We start from the raw sequence: 25,565 nt of genomic DNA, 5'->3' as shown, positions 1-25,565 counted from the left end.
TCCAGTGAAGGCAGGTACACAACAAATCAGCAGTGTCTAAGGCACCTACCCGAAGACCAGTTTCAAGGGTCCCCTAATTGCTGGCTAAGAAATTGGAATAAAGCCTTTTGGCAGGCACACAAAATTCACCATGGGTGCATAAATGAGGGAGGCTGATCTAAAGTAAAAACAAAATTCCAAAGACACTAACATATACAGTAACAGAGCTATGAACATAATAATGCAGACAGTCCATAAAAACAAAGTAAAAGAGCTGCAAAAGGTATCAAAAGTGATAAGATATTTATAGATCTTGCTCTCCTCTGAGGTTTACTTCCTCCTTCACTTTCCTGCATTCTGATGGAGGAAAGTGTTGTGCCTTCTCTGCTCCTTTAGTTACTACTGCTATTAACTATTTTTATAGCACTACCAGACATATGTAGCGCTGTACAGAGCCACAAAGAAGACAGTCCCTGCTGGAAAGATCTTACAATCTAAACAGACAAGACAGACAAACAGGATGTCATGGATACAGTAAAGGGGAACGGTTAGTCTGCTGGCTAGGTTGGAGGGCAGAGAGGAGTACAGGACAATCAAGCCATTGTGACATCACTGATGAGGTTGGCTCTTAGGCATTGGTGGAATAAGTCATTATGACATCACAATCTCAGCTCTGCTTCCCAAAGACTGAAACTCTTCACACTACTACTATGAATTCTATAGTGCTACCAGACGCACGCAGCGCTGTACAGTCACAAAGAAGACAGTCCTTGCTCGAAAGAGCTTACAAGACAGACAAACAGAATGTCATGGATACAGTTAAGGGGAATGGTTAATCTGCTGGCTGGGTTGGTGGGCAGAGGGAGTAGGGTTATGGATTGAAGGCTATATCAGTCTGCTTTTAAACAAGAGAAGGGGCTTAGTGGACAAACTCAGGTAATTTATTCCAGGCATGGGGGCAGCTAGATGAAAGGAATGAAGTCTGGAATTGGCAGTGGAGGAGAAGGGTAAAGCTAAGAACAGCTTATCTGAGGAATGGAGTTCTCTGGGAGGTGTATAAGGAGAGAGAACAGAAGAGAGATATCGAGGGGCAGCAGAATGAACACACTTGAAGGTTAGCAATAGGAGCTTGAACTGTATTTAAGTGGATAGGAGAGGCTATCTGACCATTTTGGAACTGAGCCACACAGAAGCTGGCAGTTATGTGATGCTAATCCTTTGGGGGGGGGGAGGTTGGGAAGAAGGGGGTCCTATTGATATTCCCAAATGGCAAGCACTTCTACCACTCAAGCTGCATCTTGTAAAATTTCCAGAAAGGGACAAGACCCTATCATACAAATCTGATTTGGTCTCCAGCCGATATGGTTCTCCAACCTAGTGGCTGAGAAAATAAAGGCGAAAGCGTTGGCGTTCATGAAATATAAAAAAACCCAAGAAGAGGAGAGCAGAAAGGACTACAGAGTGAAACTGAAAGAAGCCAAGAGAGAGATACGTTTGGCGAAGGCACAGGCGGAAGAACAAATGGCTAAAAATGTAAAAAAGGGAGATAAAATTTTTTTCAGATAGATTAGTGAAAGGAGGAAGATAAAAAATGGAATTGCTAGGCTAAAAGATGCTGGGAACAAATATGTGGAGAGTGATGAGGAGAAAGCAAATGTGCTAAACAAATACTTCTGTTCTGTGTTCACAGAAGAAAATCCTGGAGAAGGACCAAGATTGTCTGGCAAAGTTACACGAGAAAATGGAGTAGATTCTGCGCCGTTCACGGAGGAGGGTGTTTATGAGCAACTTGAAAAACTGAAGGTGGACAGCGATGGAACCAGACGGGATCCATCCCAGGATACTAAGGGAGCTCAGAGAGGTTCTGGCGAGTCCTATTAAAGACTTGTTCAACAAATCTCTGGAGACGGGAGTGATTCCTGGGGATTGGAGGAGAGCGGATGTGGTCCCTATTCATAAAAGTGGTCACAGGGATGAAGCAGGAAACTACAGGCCGGTGAGCCTCACTTCAGTTGTTGTAAAAATAATGGAAGTGTTGCTGAAAGAAAGGATAGTGTATTTCCTTGAATCTAATGGGTTACAGGATCCGAGGCAACATGGCTTTACAAAAGGTAAATCGTGCCAAACGATCCTGATCGAATTTTTTGATTGGGTGACCAAAGAACTGGATCAAGGACATATGCTAGATGTAATTTACTTAGATTTCAGCAAAGCCTTTGATACAGTTCCTCATAGGAGGCTGTTGAACAAACTTGAAGGGCTGAAGTTAGGACCCAAAGTGGTGAACTGGGTCAGAAACTGGCTGTCGGACAGACGCCAGAGGGTGGTGGTTAATGGAAGTCGCTCGAAGGAAGGAAAGGTGACTAGTGGAGTCCCTCAGGGTTCGGTGCTGGTGCCAATCCTGTTCAATATGTATGTGAGTGACATTGCTGAAGGGTTAGAAGGAAAAGTGTGCCTTTTTGCAGATGATACCAAGATTTGTAACAGAGTAGACACCGAAGAGGGAGTGGAAAATATGAAAAAGGATCTGCAAAAGTTAGAGGAATGGTCTAATGCCTGGCAACTAAAATTCAATGCAAAGAAATGCAGAGTAATGCATTTGGGGATTAATAATAGGAAGGAACCGTATATGCTGGGAGGAGAGAAGCTGATATGCACGGACAGGGAGAGGGACCTTGGGGTGATAGTGTCCGAAGATCTAAAGGCGAAAAAACAGTGTGACAAGGCAGTGGCTGCTGCCAGAAGGATGCTGGGCTGTATAAAGAGAGGCGTAGTCAGTAGAAGGAAGAAGGTGTTAATGCCCCTGTACAGGTCATTGGTGAGGCCCCACTTGGAGTATTGTGTTCAGTTTTGGAGACCGTATCTGGCGAAAAACGTAAGAAGACTTGAGGCGGTCCAGAGGAGGGCGACGAAAATGATAGGAGGCTTGCGCCAGAAGACGTATGAGGAGAGACTGGAAGCCCTGAATATGTATACCCTAGAGGAAAGGAGAGACAGGGGAGATATGACTCAGACGTTCAAATACTTGAAGGGTATTAACGTAGAACAAAATCTTTTCCAGAGAAAGGAAAATGGTAAAACCAGAGGTCATAATTTGAGATTGAGGGGTGGTAGATTCAGGGGCAATGTTAGGAAATTCTACTTTACGGAGAGGGTAGTGGATGCCTGGAATGCGCTCCCGAGAGAGGTGGTGGAGAGTAAAACTGTGACTGAGTTCAAAGAAGCGTGGGATGAACACAGAAGATTTAGAATCAGAAAATAATATTAAATATTGAACTAGGCCAGTTACTGGGCAGACTTGTACGGTCTGTGTCTGTGTATGGCCGTTTGGAGGAGGATGGGCAGGGGAGGGCTTCAATGGCTGGGAGGGTGTAGATGGGCTGGAGTAAGTCTTAACAGAGATTTTGGCAGTTGGAACCCAAGCACAGTACCGGGTAAAGCTTTGGATTCTTGCCCAGAAATAGCTAAGAAGAAAAAAAAAAAAAAATAATAATAATAATTTAAATTGAATCAGGTTGGGCAGACTGGATGGACCATTCGGGTCTTTATCTGCCGTCATCTACTATGTTACTATGTTACAGTGTGTATGACAGCTTCTCTACCTTAGCTCACTCCAGGGTTGAGCTCTTCATACTTTTATACTAGGTTTTTGCAGTGCTGTTGCATATTGGGTCAAAGGTTGAGGTTGAGAGAACAGATTTTTGGTATGTCCCTCTATCAAGACATCATTCCATGCTTCAGACAAGCATAGCTTATATGAAAGGGGAATGTTAGGCCCAGATATGTAAATATTTCTGCTATTCTATTCACCAACAAGCTGGTGGTCTTTGTAGAACTTTACTGTACTTTCATCTGCATATTAATATAGATGTCAAGATCTCTTTTTATTACTTTCTTTGGTATCTGCTAGATTCTTCCTACGGACCCAGCCTGGCCAGTGTCAAAACCAGAATGCTTGTCTAGATGGATCTTTGGTCCAACCCAGCATGTTCTGACCCATTTCCTTAATCCCTTTCTTCTGCAAAATTCTGTCTGCAGTCTATAGGTCATAGCTGTGGTCCATCTCTCACTTCTTAACACCTGTTGTTCCCTCTACAACAGTGTTCTTCAACCACCGGTCCATGGACCAGTGCCGGTCCACAGAAATTTCCTGCCGGTCCACAGGGCCAGCACATGCATCAGGCCCAAAACAGTGTTCTTCAACCGCCAGTCCACGGTGCGATCGATGTGGCGTTATCTTCGAGCCAGCTCCCTCTTCCTAACTGATTCAGTGCACAAAGCCACGGGCAGTGGCTCCTACGGGCATCCTGCGCCTGAACTGGAAGCCTTCTCTCTGACGTTGCAACGTCAGAGGGAAGGCTTCCAGATGAGGCAAGGGACGTGCAATACAATTAGTACTATTATGGGGGCGGGGTCTGGGGTGGAGATTGGATAGAGATGGGCGGGGTCTGGCCTACGACTTAGCCCACTGTTCTTCAACCGCCGGCCCATGGACCGATGCCGGTCCACAGAATAATTATTTTATTTCTGCCGGTCCATAGGTGTAAAAAGGTTGAAAAACACTGCTCTACAACCTTCATGCTAATGAACTGCAGAAACGTATTTGAAAGTATACTTTTAAAGCCCTGTGTCCACAGTTCCAGATCATTAAATACGCTAATTTCCAGTTACCTCAGGTAGTCCCTGACACCTTTTCTTTCTTCATACCTGTTCAATCACAGCAGATTGCAACTGTCTGCAGTGTTCCAGCTGCTTGCTCTTCTCACTGCAATCACGAACCAACTTTTTAATTTCTCTCTTGTGATCCAGATTTTCAGACTAATGTAGGAAAGGGACAGAACAAAAGAAACTCATTCACTGCTATTATAGTTTGGCTCGTCAGTTGCCTCCACTTTTGAGTGTCTGGTCCAGCCAGAGCCAAGCTTAGCTGTGGTGATGGCATGCTGACTTCAATCACATCTAACTAATGATCTCCCCTTATTTCCAGCTAACACCTTTTTCAATTGTAGCTCAAGGTGAGTTTTGTGCAGATACAAGAAGTTATCAGTGGCGTAGCAAGGGTAGGAGGTGCCCGGACACGCCATGTGCCCTCCTCTCTGCTCCTCCCGTTCTTTTCCTGCCCCCTTCACACTCATGCCTTCCCTTCCCCCCCCCCCACACCTTTTTACATCTTCACCAGTGTGAGCAGCTTCTCAGGCCTGCTGCTCACGCCGGCGTTGGCTTTCCCCCCTGATGTCACTTCCTGGCCCCATGACCCAGAAGTGATTTCAGAGGGGAGCCAGGCTAGCACAAGCACCATGCCGGAGATGTTGCTTGTGCTGGCGAAGATTTAGAGGGGTATGACAGGGTGAAAGGGAGGGCGTGAGTGGGGGGTGGAGAGGTGCCGGCACCCCCACCAAGATGCTGCCATTGTCAGGTATTTTCCTGTCCCTGGAAGGCTCACAATCTAAGATTTAAAAAATATCACCATCGTCTCTTATCTTATCAGGCAGCTTCCTGGGACAAGGACCTAAACTCTTTATTGACAACCGCTAATATGTGTCAGCAGTTTAGGAAACACTTAAAAACATATCTGATATACGTCAAATTTTTAGGTAATTAACTTTATTTTAACTATCATCTTTCTTTTGTGAACCACACGGAACTTTATGGTTATGCAGTATAGAAGTAAAATTTTATGTTATGTTAACCCTCCCCCCACACTTTTTACAAAGTCACGGAAGAGGTTTCTACCGTGGGCCCAATGAGTTAAATGCTACGATGCTCAGAGGAATTCTATGAGTGTCAGAGCATTTACCTTGCAGGGCTGTGGTTGAAATTTCTAACGCGGCTTTGTAAAAGCCAGCAAAAGTTTGTACCGGAGGCAACAGAGGGTTAAGTGGCTTATCCAGGATCTGAAGAAGCAGTAGCAAGATTTGAGCTGGGGTTTCCCTAGTTGTCAGCCCAGAGCTTTAGCCACTAGGCAACTCCTCCACTCTCATTTTTCAGAGCTCTTTACACATACAGCTGGCAAGCAGATGTTGTTGTTCTGCAGAGTGGAAGTTCTTCCCCCATTTCCCCGAGTCTGGAAATACTCAGTATATTTTTAATAAAGGATGAATCAGCCATTTAAGGTTCACCTCTCAGCAAGTTTAACCAATTAACTTTGGGAATTTGTCATTTTAAAACTGCTTTTAAAACGTTTTCCTCATTTTTAATCCTCCCCCCCCAAGTTTGCAAAAGAGAGAAGTTCCTGGAGCAGGTTTACAGCTTAGCTGGTTAGCATAAGAATACAATTCTATAATGATGCACCAATATTTAGGCCCCTATTCTACAAGTATAAAGGAAAGTTGGCAACTACTTTCCTATAGAATACTAGTATAACAGGTAACATATGTGCCTATAATTTAGTGTAAATGCTTTTGCCTAGATTGCTAAAACACACACACTTTGCCTAAATGTATGCACTCTTCTTCAAGCTGTGCACCAACGCAACGAGGTGTAGCCAGAATATTGGCATTTATACCATGTGCCCCTGTTCTAGTGGTTTATTTGTGTTCTTGATGTCTAAACGTTGGCAGCTACATTAAAGAATTTCCTCCTCACTGACCTGATCAGAAGAAGAAAGTATTGCTTTCCAAAGCTAATCAAAATATGGATTAAGTTAGTCCAATACAAAAGGTATCATTTTACTTTCTTTTCTTCATTTTATTTCTATTTATTACTTTTAAAAGTGGACAAACACAGCTACCGCACTGCTTTACTCCAGCCCAGGGGTGCCCATACTTTTTGGGCTTGTGAGCTACTTTTAAAATGAACAAGTCAAAATGATCTACCAACAATAAAATTTAAAAAAACACAAAGCACACTATACGCAGAAAAAATGTTAATTATCATTTATATTCCGCGGGTTTTCAAAGAAGTCAAGGCAGATGACTTTATGCAATATCATCTCAGGAACAACTATACAAAAATAGACAAATATACCCCCTCCCTTTTTACTAAACCGCGATAGCGGTTTTTAGCGCAGGGAGCTGCCAGATCTCATTCCCCCCGCCAATTTTTTCTTCCTCTCTTCCTGCCCCCTCCCCTTTCTTTCTTTCTGTCTCCCTGCCCCCTTTCTTTCTGTCTTCCTGTCCCCCCCTTTCTTTCTTTATTTTTCCCTTCTTTTTTTCTGTCTCCCTGCTCCCCCTTCTTTCTGTCTCCCTGCCTGCTCCCAAGCTACTGCCACCGCCATCAGGGAACAGGCCTCCAAACCACCCCTGCCCCACGTTCTCCCTGCTTCCCCACACAGAAGCGTCAAGCCGACCAGATTTCCTCTCCCCGACATCATTTCTGAAGTCGGAGAGGAAGTTCCGGGCCAGCCAGGCAGCGATTGGCTGGCCCGGAACTTCCTCTCCAATGCCAGAATTGACGTCGGGTGGGGGAAGTGAGTCGGGAAGCAAGTAGAACGCAAAGGCAACGCGATCGACTCGCGTTGCCTTTGCAATCTACAGGTCGATCGCGATTGATCTTTTGGGCACCCCTGCTCCAGACTATTTATTTATTTGGTTTTATATCCCATCCTCCCAGGGGAGCCCAGAACAGGTTACAAGTTTACATACATATTTATATGTTTTCAGGCAGGACATTGTTTGCTAGACATGGTAAAACAGTTAACAAAGCATGGTAAAACATAACGTAACATGGTATGGGGAGACATAACATGAAGAGCATTATATGGCAAAGCATGGCAAACATAGTATAACAAACATTGTATAAGAAGCGTGGTTAACATAGCATGGCAAACCTATTATATACAGTATACAAGCATAGCATAGCAAACATATCATGGGAGATATAGTATATAAGGATATAGTATATAAGTGTGGTTAATCTAGAATGACATGACAGTTTGATATGTAACAAGATAGACATGGGATGGCAAATATTGTGTTGTGGGCATAGTATGAGAATGTAGCACAGTACACAGAGGCCTCCATTTAAGAAACTGTGCTAGCAGTTTCTAGCGCGGGGAGCCATGCTGATGCTTATAGAGTTCCTATGAACGTCGGGAGCAGTGCGGGCCATTCAGTGCAGTTTAATAGAAGAGGGGAATAGTGTGGCAATTATAGTATGAAAGATACAATGTATAGTTTAGTAGAGCGAAAGAGAAAGGTGGCAGTATGACAAAATGTGGCAAAGCATGGTGTGGTTGGACATAGTAGATAGAACGGTGGGATCTTGCACACTGGAGGCTGCGTATTGTACCACAGGAGGTGACTTGGTAGGGAAAAGCATTATATGACGGGCAATATAAAGTGAGACAGTTCACAGAGTCGTGAGTGAAGTGTGTCTGAATTCAAGAGGGCCTGGGATAGGCACATGGGATCTCTCGGAGAGAGAAAGCGATAAAGGTTACTGCGGATGGGCAGACTGGATGGGCCATTTGGCCTTTATCTGCTGTCATGTTTCTATGTTTGAGTCTCGTGACAGCGAAGGGCTGGTGGACTACCAAAATATATCCACTTATTCCCTATTGCACAAATCGCCACACTTGACCAGCCAAATTTTGTTCAGCTAAATATAGAAAAATTTCAGTTGAAAATATTCCACTGTAAAAATTATCTAAAGATAACTAGTTAACAGTTAGTTAGTGATTTGAAAACTGACCTATTAGGTCTCATCTGCTCAGTATGAAAATTTACTTGCCTTTCTGAAAGAATTTCAGCCAGGTTGGCATACAGCATGTTCTCTAACAATGAGAAAATAAGGACATAGAGATGACAATGCCCACAGCACACACAGACCTTACAGATAGTCAATACAGAGAAAGGAATGGAGAAATTAAAGTGTCCAAATAAAGGCCTTCCCATCCTGAATCCCCACAGACAATGGCCCCCTCCAAGAACAGACCCTCTCACTTGTCCAAAGGCCCCTCCACCTATACCTACTTTTTAATCTCTACTCTAGTGAATTCAGGCAGGAATAATTCCCATTTGTTCCTGCTCTTGCTGGCATTTGATTTTAAAAAAGATACCAAAGCCCCCAGAGGAAGTCTAATGGTACTACTGCTAGGAGTTATGTTCCCGTATAAAATACAGGACCTAAGATATCCTAATCCAGTCCTTGACAAATTTTTTGGGCTCCAGGAGCCAGCCAAGTAAAAATTGAACATGCTGAGAAATTTGGTAAATTCATATCACATCCTTCCAATTGAGAAATCAGATAGTCACGAAGAAAAACTCTGATTCTTACAAATAATCAGTATGACAGAGGTTTCTCACCTGCAGTGAATTCATAGCATCCTGGGCAGCAGTCAGTTTGTTCTTCATCACCTCCTGTTCTGTCCTCAATTTCTCTATTTGTTTATTGAGTCTGTTGGAAAAAATACATACCGGTAAATATCCTCTGAAATGAAAGAGCAACATCTAATGTGTTTTGTAATGTGTGGGGTTTTTTTTTTTGTTTTTTTTACTATGTATGTGCTTTGGAACCCTCTTTGTATAAAGCGGGATATAAATAAAAACCATAAACCATAATGTGAGAAATGAGAAAGAGGAAATTGCAGTCTTTCTGCAGCAGCCCAAAAATCAGACACAGAGATACACAGGAACTACACTCAGACTCACAGATGATACATGTCAAGACACATACACACACTTGCATACAGCAGAAACAAAGATGTATATAAGCTACAATTAAATCAGACATTCATACTGTATAAAGTCAGCCACAAGGGGGAACTACAATCAAATCCACATATCATTCACTGCCAGGAATAGCTCTTGGCCGGTTAAATAGCATTTAGCCAGCTAAGCGCTAATTTAATTTGCTGATCAGTTAAGTGTACTTTTATCTCTGTGCTACTGCCATTTTCATCATCTGGCCCATGCCTCTTGCTTGGACCTGCTTTGGCATATTCATATACTAAGTGGTAGGAGGCAGTGTTCCCATAGTTTTCCAAACTTCACTTCTGGCCTGAATGTATTTAGGTTGAAAATCAGTTTAAAGTGTGCAAGGCTGTCCAGAAATCACCGTGGTCATTTTATAAACTGAGGAGAAAGGCCTCTATGACAAGTGCAACAATCCAAATAGGAGAGTTGTGAGGAAAAGATGTCGATCAACCAGCAGTGGACTAGTCACTTTTCCTCACGACTCTCCAATTTGGGTAATTTTATAAAGTCATTTTCGCATGCAAATGACCTTTTATAAAATAGCGGCTGGTATAAAAGTATGTTCTTTGACATGATGATGCATACTTTGCAGGCAGGTGTGAGCGGGGCGGCATTTGGGCAAAGCTTGAGCAGAGTTCACATTTTGTCCGCTAGATGCGGTCCCGTTTGCACAGATGCCGTTGAATTTCAAATTCATTTAAATGTTTTAGAAATTTGTTTGCAATTATAACAATTTTTGTTGCAGGACCAACATTGATGGGGAAATATCCCTGATGAAGCATGTTCAGTGAAACACGGATCCAAGTTGAGGAATTTGGCGCTGATTCTATAAAGGGCGCCTAAACTTAGGTACCTAACTTTTATGCTGATTTTACTAAACCGGAAGGGCTTCTTACCGTGGCCCAGAAAAGTAAATGCTTCGATGCTCATGGGAACTGAATGAGCATTGGAGTATTTACCTTGCCAGCCCATGATAAGAAGCTCTTCCGCTGTTTAGTAAAAGGAGCCCTTAATTGGCAAAATACCCATAACAGTCTCAATAATTGGTTAAAAAAATTTAACAGGGAGATAGGCGTCTATCACAATGCACTTAGCAGCGTCTAATGCCTATGTGGGCATTTCTGTGGGTGCAGCGTGAATTAGGCACTGCTAAGCGTGATTCTCCAAAAACTTAGGTGCCTGAAATGTAAGCCTTTAAAACCCTCATCTACATTTAAGTTTTTACATAGGCGACAGTAGCTGCAATTCTGTAAATGGCACCTAAGCATGATTGACATGTGGCCAGCGCCATTTATAGAATCAGCCCCTTTATGTACGAGGGGGGTGCTTAAAAGTTCTCAGCCTAACCCCCAACTTCCTAAATTCTGAACGTTAATTTGCCACTGTAGCTAAGAAAAGTGTTCTTATTTCAGTACCGTATTTTTGCTCTATAAGACGCACCCGACCATAAGACGCACCCACCTGTAGAGGAGGAAAACCCAAGGAAAAAAATTTCCACTGCCCTGCCCTGTACCCCCTCTGGTGGTCTAGTGGTAGGCCGGGACATGGTCTTATATAGCAAAAAACCCAGTATCTTTAAAAAAATCTGTTGCCTCCTCCCCCATCGTACCTTTTTAAAACACCCCTGCCCCCACCCACCGCTGCCGCTGTCATACCTTTTTAAAACATCCTGGTGGTCCAGCGTGTATCCCTCCCTCGCTAGATGGCTGTCATCCTATTTCACGGCCAGCGGAGCATAGGTCAGGAAATCGGAGGTCAGTAGTGAGCTTTCCGCCTCCTGCCTGGGCCCGCGCCACTTCTTGAATGGCTGCCATCAGTTCTTGCGGGAACTTTTCAAAACTCCCTCGTATACGGGGACTATTTGTAGTTATGCTAATATCTACACAAGCGAAGAACTGTCAACCTGTATAGCTTGCCCTACTTTTGAGATGTTACATTGAGGGACAGCACGTTTCCTCTTGAATGCTTTGAGATAAGTAACAAGAAAAAAAAATGTTTTTCTCTTGATTTTGAGAGACAATTTGCTTTTTTATTATACTACAGGACTTTGTGCAATGATAGAAAAAGTGGAGGCTCACTTGTGTTTTATACTAAATAGCACTCTCTTGGTTTTCTGAGCACAATTATCAACATTTTAAAAAATATATTTATATAACATACAAAAAAGGTAATTTTTGGTTTGGGAACAATGATCTGAACCATAGGGCTCCTTTTACTAAAGTGCGCTAGCGTTTTTAGTGCACGCACAAGATTAGTGCACGCTATAGCGCATGCTAGCTGAAAAATTACTGCCTGCTTAAAAGGAGATGGTAGTGGCTAGCACATGCGGCATTTTAGCGTGCGCTAAAACCGCTAGCACGCCTTTGTAAAAGGAGCCCATAATGTTCTAGCAGAGTTCACAAATACAAATGTAGAAAACAAAATACACTAGTCCACTAATGTATGTGAATAATTCAGGCACAGACAATTATAAAATAATATCTAAGTGGGTACCTAGATGCCCTCTTAAGTCAGTTAGCCTGTTATAAAATTGCTCGCCACCTGTCCCCTTGAAACCTGCTGTGGGAAGAGAGTCAAAAGGCTTGATTCCAAGGTCAGAACTAAAGTGAGCCATCTGGGCCAGTATTTCTTCTAAGTTGTGAGCAGCTCTTGTAAGCTCTTCTGAGCAGGGACTGTCTACTAAATGTCAAAATGTACAGCACTGTGTACGCTTTTCAGCGCTATATAAGTGATAAATAGTAGTGGAACTATTCTGCCTACATTCCTGTCAGCTGAGATGGTGCTTCAATAATGTATTTTCATCTGCAAGAGGCAAGCAGGTCCCCTGGTAGTCTTGCAAAACCTGCCTACCCCTCATTACGACACTGAAGTGCCACATCTATCAGCAGGAACACAGGTGGAGGACTCCATACAGCACAGAGGGACTGCTAGTCTGGGGCACTGTCTCAGGTGATTATAAGTTTCAAGCATTATTTTTGTTTCCTGTTCATTACAATATTTTTACTTAAACAAAAGTTAGGGAGGTAGACATTACTTTTCATTTAGCCCTTGTAAAATCACACATGCATACACTTTTAGTTGTACTGAAGTGAGGGGGGATTTTAAAATGGCCAGTTTATGTAGATAAATGCTTTTAATAACTGTCTCAAGTCACACAATGAGAACAATTCTATGATAGGGAACCTGGACAGCGTGCAGAAGGAACCTAATCTCTAACGAAAAGAAGGTGCTTATGTTCTTTATAGATTACTAGTGTATCTGGGCTATTAACGTACCTAACATTTAAGCACAAAAAATGACTCAATTTAATACAATCTCTACAAAAGCAACAGCAAATCTTCTTCTGTAGTAATATATTCAAAATGCAATTTTCAACTACCTTATTGGAATCTCAGCAATGTCATGCGGTGTCAGGTCAAAAGCGCGCTGGGACAAAGGCGCGCGCAGACAATTGAGCGCAGTGCGGAGGTGCGCGCTGCAGAAAATTACTGTTTTTAGGGCTCCGACGGGGGGGGGTGTGTGTGTGTGGGGGGAACCCCCCACTTTACTTAATAGAGATCGTGCCGCGTTGTGGGGGGTTTGGGGGGTTGTAACCCCCCACATTTTACTGAAAACTTCACTTTTTCCCTGTTTTTAGGGAAAAAGTTAAGTTTACAGTAAAATGTGGAGGGTTACAACCCCCCAAACCCCCCACAACGCCGGCGCGATCTCTATTAAGTAAACTGGGGGGGCTCCCCAATAAAAACCCCCGTCGGAGCCCCTAAAAACTGTAATTTTCTTCAGCGCGCACCTCCATCTTGCGCTCAGTTGTCGGCGCGCACCTTTGTCTTTCGCGGGGTTGTCTATGAACCATGTCATGCTATGCAGCCCAAGATTTTACTGCCACTAGGGCTTTACACATCAAATCGTCATTGGCTCCTCCCTATGGCCAATTGTTACAGACCCAGGATTGTTTTTTTTAGCCTTGGTGGAAGCTGTTTTGTGACACCAGCGGGTTATATGCCCCCGACACAGCCTTGTAGTTGAAATGCGGCAATGTTGGCCACTATTCCTGGGAGCATTTTGATTAAATACAAGTTCTTTCTTCATATGGTTTGCCTGTTGTCTTCTGATCCACGTTGGATACAGTAGACTAGTTGCCCTGCTGTTTCCTTACCCCTTCAAAGCTACAACTTACATGCATAAATAAGCACATGTGTAAATGCTAATATTCTAAATTTACATGCATAATGTATACAAAAATGTAAGTATCTGGATTTACAAACTTGCCCAAAGTGTGGTCTGATAAAATTATAATCCTTCTTCCCTCTAGAACAGGGTTCTGAACCCAGTCCTCAAGACATACCCAGTCAGGTTTTCAGAATATCCACAGTGAATATGTGTGAGATAGTGATATATGCAGTGCCTCCACTGTATGCAAATCTCTCATGCATATTCATTGTGAGTATCCTGAAAACGTGACTGGCTAGATGTGTCCTGAGAACTCTTGCTCTAGAACTAAATTTGAACACACTAAAGAGAAAAAAAAAGACAATGTGGGAATGAGAGAGGCTTGCCTGTTTCTTACCCAGCTCTCTATTTGTGCTTCTAATCAATTGCTGCAATATGGAGGTAATTTTATATGGATCTGCATAAAGCCAGCATGCATTTATGTATGTAAATATCAATACTCTAATCATGTAGGCATGAAAATGTCTATCATACCAACTAAGTGCTGTTCTGCATACAAATGTGTATGTGCCATAGCACAGAGTTTGAAGGTGGGTATACGATATATAGGGGGGGTAAAGATGATTCTCAGCACGGTGACAACCTTCTAGTGTTCTTTACCACAGGCACCAGATTCTCCTGCTTATTTGTTGCGCTCCACTTTGTTATTTCCAACAGAAAACCTGGGACCCCTGAGGAAGATATTCTAATCGAAACACGGACCGTATTGGGTCCCTGTTTCTCTACAGCAGTGTCTCTCAAACTGTGTGCCAAGGCCCTGAAGAGATTCCAGAATTTTACTTTATTTTTGAAAATTCCATTCATAAGTATACACTGGAATAAATGACATGTAAGTCACATACGCAATAGTCTGTCAATGTTATGAGCGGCTGTGTGTGTAAGAATACAACTGCCCAGACAACCATCATGCTTTGACGTGATTGGTCCTTGAAAACTAATGGAAACTAATTTTATTTTTTATGTAGTAGTTAGCCTAAATGAGCAACAAATCAATCAAGGCTTAGTTACCATTCGGATCTTCTTATCTTTGCAAACTTGGATTTTTAGCTCTGACAGAAATTAAATCGAAAAAAAAAGAATGACTTCAGATGGTGGATGATGAAATGTGTGCTTCCTTGTTGACTATCGAGCTGCGTTTGAGTTAATTTGCATTCAAAAACAAGCACATCCATTGCATTGATTAGCAATTCTATCTACTTTAGTTTCACTGTTATTACAATTACCCATATATAGCTTAAATAACTTTAAATAAATAACTCTCAAATTTAATTTTTTTTTGTTGGTTTTGCAATTTTATAATTTCAATTATAATGTGCCTCGAGAAACATTTGCTCCGTACAGTGTGCTGTATAAACATTTGCTCTGTTTAGTGTGCCAGAGCTAAAAAAAAAAAGTTTGAGACACTGCTCTAGAGCAAAGGTGGATTTTTATCACACAACATTTTATTTGACTAAAAACATAAGAATAGCTTTACTGGGTCAGACCGATGGTCCATCAAGCCCAGTAGCCACGGTGGCCAATCCAGGTCACTAGTACCTGACCAAAACCCAAGGTGTAGCAATATTCCATGCTACCGATCCAGGGCAAGCAGTGGCTTCCCCCGTGTCTTTCTCAATAACAGACTATGGACTTTTCCTCCAGGAACTTGTCCAAACCTTTCTTAAAACCAGCTATGCTATCTGCTCTTACCACACTGAATAAAGTGCTTGCATCCAGTACATCTGTCCTGCAGTTCTTTCTTCCTTTTTTGCTCCTTACAAATGTGTACGTGCCATAGCATAGAGGTTGAAGGCGGATATACATGGGAGGGGGAGGGGGCTCTGGGTAGAGCATACAAGAATACTAAAATTTATGCATGTATCATGGCAATCTAGGTGCATACATTTACAGTAGTTCAATGACTGTTGTAAGTGCTTGCACTACATTCAAAGCTCAATTAAAGGCATTCTACTTCTCTCAAGCATTTTGCTCAGGTTTTTTTTTTTTAATTCTCAAATTCTTTTTAGTTTTTAAGTAGATTATATTATGGCTTCCCCCTTTTGCAAATTTTATTGTAACCTAACCTTATTGTTCTTTCCTTTAAATGTAAAGGAGTTTGTTTTTGTATTGTTTTACCTCCCCAATTTATATTCATTGTAAACCGCTTAGCTTTTAAGCTTGGTTTTATATTTGCAGTATATTAAATAAATTGAATTTGAACACTATGGGGCTCATAATCAAAAGAGAAAAACATCCAAAAACCAGCCTACGTAGGCACTTGGATGAACATTTCTCAAAAACGTCTAAGTGCCGATAATAAAAACGGGTTTTGGACTTCGGAGCCCTGGGAAAGAAGCTGAAGCAGACAGGAGCACAGGTGGTCTTCTCATCAATTCTCCCAGTAAGAGGCAAAGGCAGAGACAGGGAAGAGCGTATCCATAGGACCAACGAGTGGCTTCGCGAATGGTGCTTGGAGATGAACTTTGGATTCCTAGACCACGGAGAGGCGTTACAAGGACTACAGGGACCTGACGGACTACACTTGACCAAGAGAGGGAAGAACGTATTTGGACATCGACTAGCCCGCCTACTTCGGAAGGCTTTAAACTAGGTAAGTTGGGGGAGGGTACATACTCACATTCCAGAGCAGCAAGGATCCACCCTGAGGAAGCAAGTAGCACTCACACTTCTGAGCCTAAGGTAAGTACCCATAATATACACAAAACGTAGGAGCCACACTAACACGGACAGGCATCTCTTCACAGGTTTGGAGAGCTATGTATGCTAACGCACACAGCTTGGGCAACAAAATCCTGGAACTAGAAACTGAGATAATGAATGCTGACCTTGACATGGTAGCGATATCCGAGACCTGGTTCACAGACTCGCATGGGTAGGATATGGTTATACCAGGCTACAATCTACTTCGTCGGGACAGAGAGGGCAAGTTAGGAGGGGGGGGGGGGGGTAGCACTATACACTAAGGAAAACATCAAAACTACCAGAATCACAGCGGTTAGATACACAGGGGAATCCCACTGGGTGAACCTGGCCAGAGGGAATAAAAAATGCCTTTACCTCGGTGTGGTATACAGACCTCCAAGACAACAGGAAGACAAAGACACAGAATTGATTGAAGACATAGAGAACATCACTTTGCGTGGGGACACAGTACTGTTAGGGGACTTCAACATGCCAGATGCAGATTGGAACACACTCTCCGCGACTATGTGTGGTAGCAGAAGAATATTAACCTCCATTAAGGGTGCACGACTCAAACAAATGGTATTAAAGCCCACTAGGGAACAGGCAATAATGGACCTGGTACTCACCAACGGAGACAGTGTCTCGGAGGTATCAATAGGAGACACGCTGGCCTCCAGTGACCATAACATTGTATGGCTCAACCTCAGGAAAGGTTTCTCTAAATCAAACACAGTGACGAGGGTCCTCAACTTTAGAGGCGCAGACTTCAACCACATGAGAGATTTTGTCCATCGGGAGCTGCATAACCAAGCAGAAACTGACAATCTGGAAACTATGTGGTCAACTCTGAAATCCACCCTGAACGAAGCAACAAACCGCTACATAAATATAGTAAGCAAGCGCCAGAGAAACAAAAGACTATAATGGTTCAGCAAGGAAATTTCAGACCTCATTAAAAAGAAAAAAAAAGCATTTATCAACTACAAACATCTTTGGAAGAGGGAGGCAAAAGAAGACTATCTGGTCAGATCTAAAGCTGTCAAAAAGGCAGTCAGAGAGGCTAAGCTCCGAACAGAAGAAGATCTAGCACGGAACATTAAAAAAGGGGATAAATCCTTCTTCAGGTATATTAGCGACAGGAAGAGAAACAAAGATGGGATAGAACGCCTTAGGCAACCAGACGGAAACTACGCAGAATCTGATTCTACCAAGGCAGAACTACTAAACGAATACTTCTGCTCAGTATTCACCTGTGAAGCGCCGGGAGCTGGTCCACAACTACAGACAAGAAACAGCCAAAATGACCTGTTTCAAGATTTCGAGTTTATGCCCAGTAGCGTCTACTACGAACTTTCAAGACTCAAAGTAAACAAAGCCATGGGACCAGACAACCTACACCCCAGGGTGCTCAGAGAGTTGTGTGAAATTCTGGCGGAACCACTATCCGTGCTCTTCAATCTTTCCCTGCGCACGGGAAGAGTCCCCCTGGACTGGAAAACGGCTAACGTAATTCCACTCCACAAAAAGGGCTGCAGAACAGAGTCAGCAAATTACAGACCGGTGAGTCTCACATCCATAGTGTGCAAACTCATGGAAACACTGATCAAACAGAAACTCGACAAAATTCTAGACGAGGAAAATCTACGTGATCCCCACCAACACGGATTTACCAGGGGCAGGTCCTGCCAATCTAATCTAATTGGCTTCTTTGACTGAGTCACTAGACAACTGGATGCCGGGGAGTCCCTGGACGTGATATATTTGGACTTCAGCAAAGCTTTTGATAGCGTCCCACACCGCAGGCTGTTGAACAAACTAAAATCGATGGGTTTGGGGGATACACTTACTACATGGGTTAGGGATTGGCTAAGCGGTAGGCTTCAAAGGGAAATGGTAAACGGTACCCCCTCCAAAACGTCAGCCGTGACGAGTGGAGTGCCACAGGGCTCCGATTCTATTCAATTTATTCATAGGAGATATGACCCAAGGGCTTAGAGGAAAAGTATCACTGTTTGCCGATGACGCCAAACTATGCAACATAGTAGGTAAAAGCAGTGTGCCTGACAGTATGACGCAGGACCTACGACTACTGGAACAGTGGTCATCGACTTGGCAGCTAAGCTTTAATGCTAAAAAATGTAAAGTGATGCACCTAGGTAAAAAAAATCCACACAGAACTTACACACTAAATGGTGAGACCTTGGCCAGGACCACGGTGGAACGTGATTTAGGAGTGATCATTAGTGATGATATGAAGGCTGCCAATCACGTGGAGAAGGCTTCCTCCAAGGCAAGACAAATGATGGGCTGCATCCATAGGGGTTTTGTTAGCAGAAGACCTGAAGTCATAATGCCGCTGTACAGATCCATGGTAAGACTTCATCTGGAGTATTGTGTTCAATTCTGGAGACCACACTACCGGAAGGATGTGTTGCGAATTGAGTCGGTTCAGCGAATGGCTACCAGGATGGTCTTGGGGCTCAGGGATCTCACGTATGAAGAAAGGCTAAAAAAACTGCAGATGTACTCACTGGAGGAACGAAGAGAGAGGGGAGACATGATTGAGACGTTTAAGTATATCACGGGACGTATAGAGGGGGAAGATGATATCTTTTGTCTTACAGGGCCCTCGGCCACCAGAGGTCACTCACTGAAAGTCAGGGGAGGGAAATTTCATGGTGATGCCAGGAAGTACTTCTTCACCGAAAGGGTGGTCGATCATTGGAACGAGCTACCTCAGCAGGTGATTGAGGCCAACAGCGTATCAGATTTTAAGAGAAAATGGGATGTTCACATGGGATCTCTAGGGGAGTAAAAGTCAGGGAGTAGGTCATTGGTATGGGCAGACTTGATGGGCTATGGCCCTTTTCTGCCGTCATTTTCTATGTTTCTATGTTTCTATTTCTAAACGACCTAGGCCTTCATAGTGCCGCTGAACAACCAAAGCTAAATGGGGATTTTAGGGAGGCGTGTCGAGGGCAGGAGTTGGGCGGGACTTGGGCCGGCTTAGACTTAGGCGTACAGCATGTATAACCGAAAGTTTTACAACAGAGCCTAGACGGAACTTGGACTTTGTGACTTAGATCATGTAAAACATGGTATAAGTCACAAAAACCCACCTAAAGTCACCAGATAAGCACTGCAAACACATAAAACAGACCCCCACACACTAACCCAATGATCACCAACCCCCCCACCCCCATAAAAATTTTAATCATAACTTTAAAATTCAGCCTCCAGACCATCATCACCTGGCCGCCTGGCATAGGAAAGCCTAGTCGTTCAGCCCAGAGGCAGTTTAAGTCGTCTTGGGGGTGGGTTAGGGACTCATGGAGAGGAGGACCCATGCCCATAAGCCCCTGTAATCACTGCATTGATACTTAAACATGTGCACTCCCCTATACACCCCCAAAACCCTTTTGTACTGGCATATAAGTGGCTCCTGCAGCCATAAGGGCTATTGGGGTGGTAGATAAGTGGGTCTAGGGGATTCTGGAGGTGGTTTAGGGGGCTCACTGTAACCTATAAGGGAGCTGTAGGGAGGAAAAGACATGGCACCCTTTTTGTGAAGTTCACAGCAGTGCCCTGTAAGGTACCCTACTATTTAGGTGGCATGTCTGGGTGTGCAGACCCCTCCCATGTCCAACAGGGCTTGTTCTAGGCGTTTTGGACTTGGACAGAAAGTTGGACGAAAATGTGGTATAAAGATAGATGATTTAGTGGCATGGACGATCAGATTGGCAGGATGTATAATTAGACGATTTTCGAAACAAAAAAAAAGATGAACGTATCTTTCGAAAATGTGTCTTAAGCTGTTTTTTTACTTTGGACGACTTGCGAGATGGACGTAAACAGACTTAGACGTCCCTTTCAATTATGCCCCTCCACGTACATTATTTGCACCTACTACAATAGTATTCTAGAAAAGAAAATTAGTACCTATCTTTCTATACTGACTAGACTCCAGATAGGCATCCCTTTACCTCAGTGGTGCCCACACTTTTTGGGCTTGTGAGCTACTTTTAAAATTACCAAGTCAAAATGATCTACCAACAATAAAATTCTTTTAAAAACACAAAGCATATTGTACGCAGAGAAAATGTTAATTATCATTTATATTTGGGGGGTTTTCAAAGAGGTCAAGGCATATGACTTTAAAATATGGAATGTCAGCTCAGTAACAACTATACCAAAATAGACAAATATACCCCCTCCCCTTTTACTAAACCACGATAGCGGTTTTTAGCATAGGGAGCTGCGCTGAATGCCCTATGCTGCTCCCGACGCTCATAGGTTCCCTGCGCTAAAAACTGCTATTGCAGTTTTGTAAAAGGGACCCAAGTGGAAAATATAGACAGCAGATATAAATTCGGATACATACACAAAAAAAAATCCAGACACATTTTTATCACTAAATTTAAAATAAAATCATTTTTCCTCCCTTTGTTCTCTGTTGATTTCATGAGTCTCTGGTTGCACTTCCTTCTTCTGACTATAAATCCAATATTTCTCTTTCTTTTTTTCTGCCTCCTGCATGCTTCCTCTCCTTATGACCTCATTCCATTCCCCAACCAACATCTCTCTCTGACCCTCCATGAATCTAACTTTTTCTTCCTCTCTCCCTGCCCCCCTTTCTTTCTTTCTTTCTGTCTGTCTTTCTTTCTCTCTCCCTACTCTCCCCCAGCCACCGCCGCCGTTTTCTCCCTGCTTCCCCGACACCAGGCCAGGCATGTACAAGCACTGGGCCCAAAAGCCTTCCCTCCCAACATCAATTCTGACGTTGGAGAGGAAGTTCCAGGACCGCCAAGCAGCGATTGGCTGGCCCAGAACCTCCTTTCTGATGCCAGAATTGATGTCTGGGGGTGGGGGGTGGGGGGGAGGCTGTGGGCCTGGATTGACTCGCATTGCCTTTGCGATCTACTAGTCGATCATGATTGACTTTTTGGGCACTCCTGCTTTACATAATAACATAAGAATGTGCATACTTGGTTAAACCAATGGTTCATCTAGCCCAGTATCCTGTTTCCACAGTGGCCAATCCAAGTTACAAGTACCTGGCAAAAAATCCAGAGTAGCAACATTCCTTGCTACTGATCCCAGGGCAAGCAGAACTTCCCCCATGCCTGTCTCAATAGCAGACTTTTTCTCCAGAAACTTGACCAAACCTTTTTTAAACCCATCTACATTAACTTCTGTTACCACATCCTCTGGCAATGTGTTCCAGGGCTTAATTTTTTTTTTTTTTTGGAGTGAAACAATATTTCCTTCAAGAAGTATTTCTAGGAAACTTCATTGAGTATCCCCTACTCTTTGTAATTGTTGATAGAATAAAAAATTGATTCACTTGGACCCCTCCACATGTTTACAGATTCAATCCTGTCATCATAGTCTATAGATCTGCAGACACACTTACTGGTGAAGTTCTGTCTGCATACAGCTCTTCTTTGCCTCCATGGTTTCTTTTTCCTTTTTTAGTAACGTTTCATTATGTGCAACTGTTTCACTGATGCTCCTCAGAGAATCCAGTTCTTCCTGTAATGCCTGAGTTGGGATGTAGACAGGTAAATAAAACAGCAAATCCAAGGGTCATTCACAGCACAGCACAGGGCACTTCATACAAGATGTAGTCCCTCTCAGAAACAATGAGGGGAAGGAATCCTGTACGCTTCCAAGAGATATAGTTCAGACGCCAAGTTGGGAAAGATTTTGTAAGATTGATTCATGAGTGCAGCCTTTTTCTCACCTAGTTTTTTGATTGCTGTAGGGGGGCCAATTCTCAGAAACTAACGCTGGCGCTAGAGACCACTAGCACCAGTGTTAAGCTGCGCATAATGATCAGAAAGCTCTCGTTTCAGAAACAACCCGCCCACCAAAATATTTGTGCAAATGATATTCAAATGTATGCCAACGGATGTTGAAGAAGGTCATCAGACATTCTCTCTCATACTCAGAGAAGAGCACAAGAAAGAATGCTGCTCTTAATGCTGGAAGCCTACTGCCAGCTCGGAGCTGGTGGTAGGGTGATTGAAGGAAGGGTTTTCAGTGTTACTCTCATACATTCAAACTTTTATATAGGGGGAAAAGCTATCTATGGATGCTTTGGTGGGGGATGGGGGGGGGCCTTCCAGGATCAGAATCCATGCTGTTTGTGTTTGTTTTGTTTCTGAAGTAACGCTACATTAACCCCACCCCCCTTTTACTAAACCGCGATAGCGGTTATTAGCGCAGGGAGCCACACTGAATGCTCCGCGCCACTCCCAATGCTCATAGAGTTCCTATGAACGTCGGGAATGGCACGGAGCATTCAGTGCAGCTCCCAGCGCTAATAACTGCTATCACGGTTTAGTAAAAGTCCAATAAAAAGGTATTATTTTTTTTAAAATTTCTACATATTACCTTGAAGTAACGCTAAAACCAATGAAAGAAGGTAACAAGTTGAACTTATGTGACGATAGGGAGACTTTCTGTACTAAGGAGGGGCAAAGCTCGAATCTTGTCTGACAAGAAAATATATCTGCTCAGTATGGGCTCCCTGCTCCCCAGTTTGACTGGAAATGCGCACACGAGCTGTGCTTACTGAACAGTTCTTGTGCGCATGCGCCAGGCCCTTTCCTCCCCCTTACACAGCGTGCATATGATTTGCATAACTTAGAACTGTGCATTGGGGAGCTGTTTTTCTGCCCTGTTCTGCAGCTTCTCTTTGGGCTCTGAGCATCGGCTCCTGAGTGTGTTGTGTGTTTTACCTTGTTTTGCTGATACAACCTCTCATTAAGCTCTTTAACTCTTCCAAGATTTCTCTGGAGAGTCTCCAGCTGAGGCGTCTGTGTATCCAAAGCCTTCTGCAACTCTGAATTTTTGCTCTGTAATGAATGCATTGTTCTCTCCAGTGCTGTCACACTTTCCTGAAATCACACAAAACAATAATGCTAGATGACACACACAGGACAAACTAAAAAAAAAATCAATAATTAAATGAGTGAGTTATGTTACAGTTATACCACAATCAAAGCTTAATAATAATAATAATAACAGTTTATATACCGCAATACCGTTAAGTTCTATGCGGTTTACAGAAGATTAGTGGGGTACAAGTTGAGTTAACTTAAGGGATGTGGGAACAATGGGGAGAAAGGGCAAGAGAGGGGAAGGAGGGAAGTGGGTCAACTGTCTAGGTATTTCAGGAATAGGTGAGTTTTGAGATCTCACTACATTAAAAAATCCGACCATATCACTCCATTCTTCAAGAAACTACACTGGCTACCGATCGAGGCCAGAATTATTTTCAAATTTGGTTGCCTTTGCTACAAGACACTGTTTTGCACTGCTCCCACCTACCTCCTGAGACACTTTATCCTACAGGACAACTCCGCCTACTTTACTATTTACATTCCCGACTGCCAAGGGATGCCAATTCAAGATTCCTTGACAGGACATTATCCTTCCAAGCAGGAATCTGGAACAATACCTTAAGTCACCTTCTCCTGAATTCTCTGACATACCACACATTCAGAAAAGCACTAAAAACCCACTTATTTGACAAACTTGTTTAAACTTCCAAGCCCGACTAACTCCACCCCTTACTCGCTTCTACATCCTATTCCTATGTATCTCACTATTCAACTGCTTGTATGTCCCAACTCTAAATGAATGCTGTAATCTCACTGTATTCCCTATTGCCTCTATTATGGTACACCGTCTTGAACTGAAAAGGTATGATGGGATATAAATAAAGCTATTTTTATAACACAATGGACAAAACCTCAATGTATAACATGGTAATATTATGTATTTTATCATTTTAACACAAATTTATTAGAGTCCGCCTTAGAAAGGATGTGGACTGAGGAGTTGAGAAGTCCAAGTCAAAAGGCGCACAATTTTCCAGGCATTTTACAAAGGCCCTAACTCTTTGTAAAATACATGTACGAACAGGCAGGACTGCACGTCTGTGTCTTTCTTTCTGAAAAGATGCCCCATGGATTTTTGCTTAGCGTTTGAAGTGTGTTCAAGTTTAAGAGATTTAAGTTTGCCATGAAATCAAGCAGTCTCTCAACTTTCTGAGGTAACATTAGCGAAACATGATTCGTGTCAAAGCCAGGGTTTATTCCTGTTGTTACTTCACCAAGCTGTGTTTTTGTTATTTGTTGAAGCCTATATTTATGGAGACCATTAAAAAAAAATATTTTTTTATTATACCTATATGCTATGATCACTATTTGCACCAGTGATAAGAGATAATCTTTGTACTGCATTGCGCCTTGTGAACTGGCAGTCTATGAGCATATGAAGTATTTATTAACTGACATAAGGTTTATGCAATAAAATACATGTGATACAGTATTTATGCGGGGTTGCTATTGCAGTGAAATTGCCCTCCAAAGTCTGGCATTCCAGGCAATCACCTACTTTGCATAATGATAGTACCAGCCTTGCCCCTGACTCTACTCTGATATCAAACCCCCTGCCGATCACTCCCTCCTCTGATGGTCCTACAGCAATATCACAATCCCTGTTTACATGTGCAGACTGATAATCTTATTCTACCTGCTTTGCATTCCTAGAGGGACTGAATGATTTGGCATTAATCTCCCCTTCTGTGCAGGTTGTCAGTCTCCCAGTCTTGGCCACAATGGCAAAGAGGCTTGTCCTCTTCTCAGATCCTTCTTGGTCTTTAGCCAAAAGGTTGAGAAGGGATCCAGGGAGAAACAGCTAAACACAAAATGCAAGCTTATCTCCTTCAGGTGCTGCTGACCAAAACTGTATTACTGAGGCAACCAAGGTGGACATTAGAGAATGACACGGGGAAAATATCTGTCCCCGTCACCGCCCCGTCCCCGGCCCACCATCCGCTGCACCGCCCCGTCACCGCCGTTCCCTTCACCGCCCCGTCACCGTCACCGCCATCCCTTTCACCGCCCCGTCACCGCCACTGCCATCCCATTCACCGCCCCGTCACCGTCACCGCTGCATCCATATAAGTCTTAGTACTGTAATATTTAGCTTATTCCTTTCTTATAAATCAAAGTTCCTGCTGCT

At 43.1% G+C, this 25,565-nt stretch overlaps 1 protein-coding gene across 3 annotated transcripts in view; it reads right to left on the bottom strand.

Annotated features, from left to right (window-relative positions):
- The window catches only part of CALCOCO2 (calcium binding and coiled-coil domain 2), an 86,756-nt gene that overhangs the window by 28,437 nt on the left and 32,754 nt on the right, over nt 1–25,565 (bottom strand). For 2 of the 3 annotated variants that reach the window (XM_033918409.1, XM_033918411.1), the window contains 4 exons: nt 23,273–23,431; nt 21,943–22,070; nt 9,225–9,315; nt 4,687–4,797 (listed from right to left, as the gene is read on the bottom strand). In XM_033918409.1, the coding sequence (XP_033774300.1) occupies nt 4,687–4,797; nt 9,225–9,315; nt 21,943–22,070; nt 23,273–23,431 (489 nt within the window). The remainder of the gene's footprint in view (nt 1–4,686; nt 4,798–9,224; nt 9,316–21,942; nt 22,071–23,272; nt 23,432–25,565) is intronic. The other variant, XM_033918410.1, reaches the window with a different exon arrangement.

Source organism: Geotrypetes seraphini, chromosome 13 (genome assembly GCF_902459505.1).
Source record: "Geotrypetes seraphini chromosome 13, aGeoSer1.1, whole genome shotgun sequence".
NCBI lineage: Eukaryota > Metazoa > Chordata > Amphibia > Gymnophiona > Dermophiidae > Geotrypetes > Geotrypetes seraphini.
The sequence above is the reverse complement of the archived record's forward strand: the minus strand, read 5'-3'. Positions and strand labels throughout refer to the sequence as shown.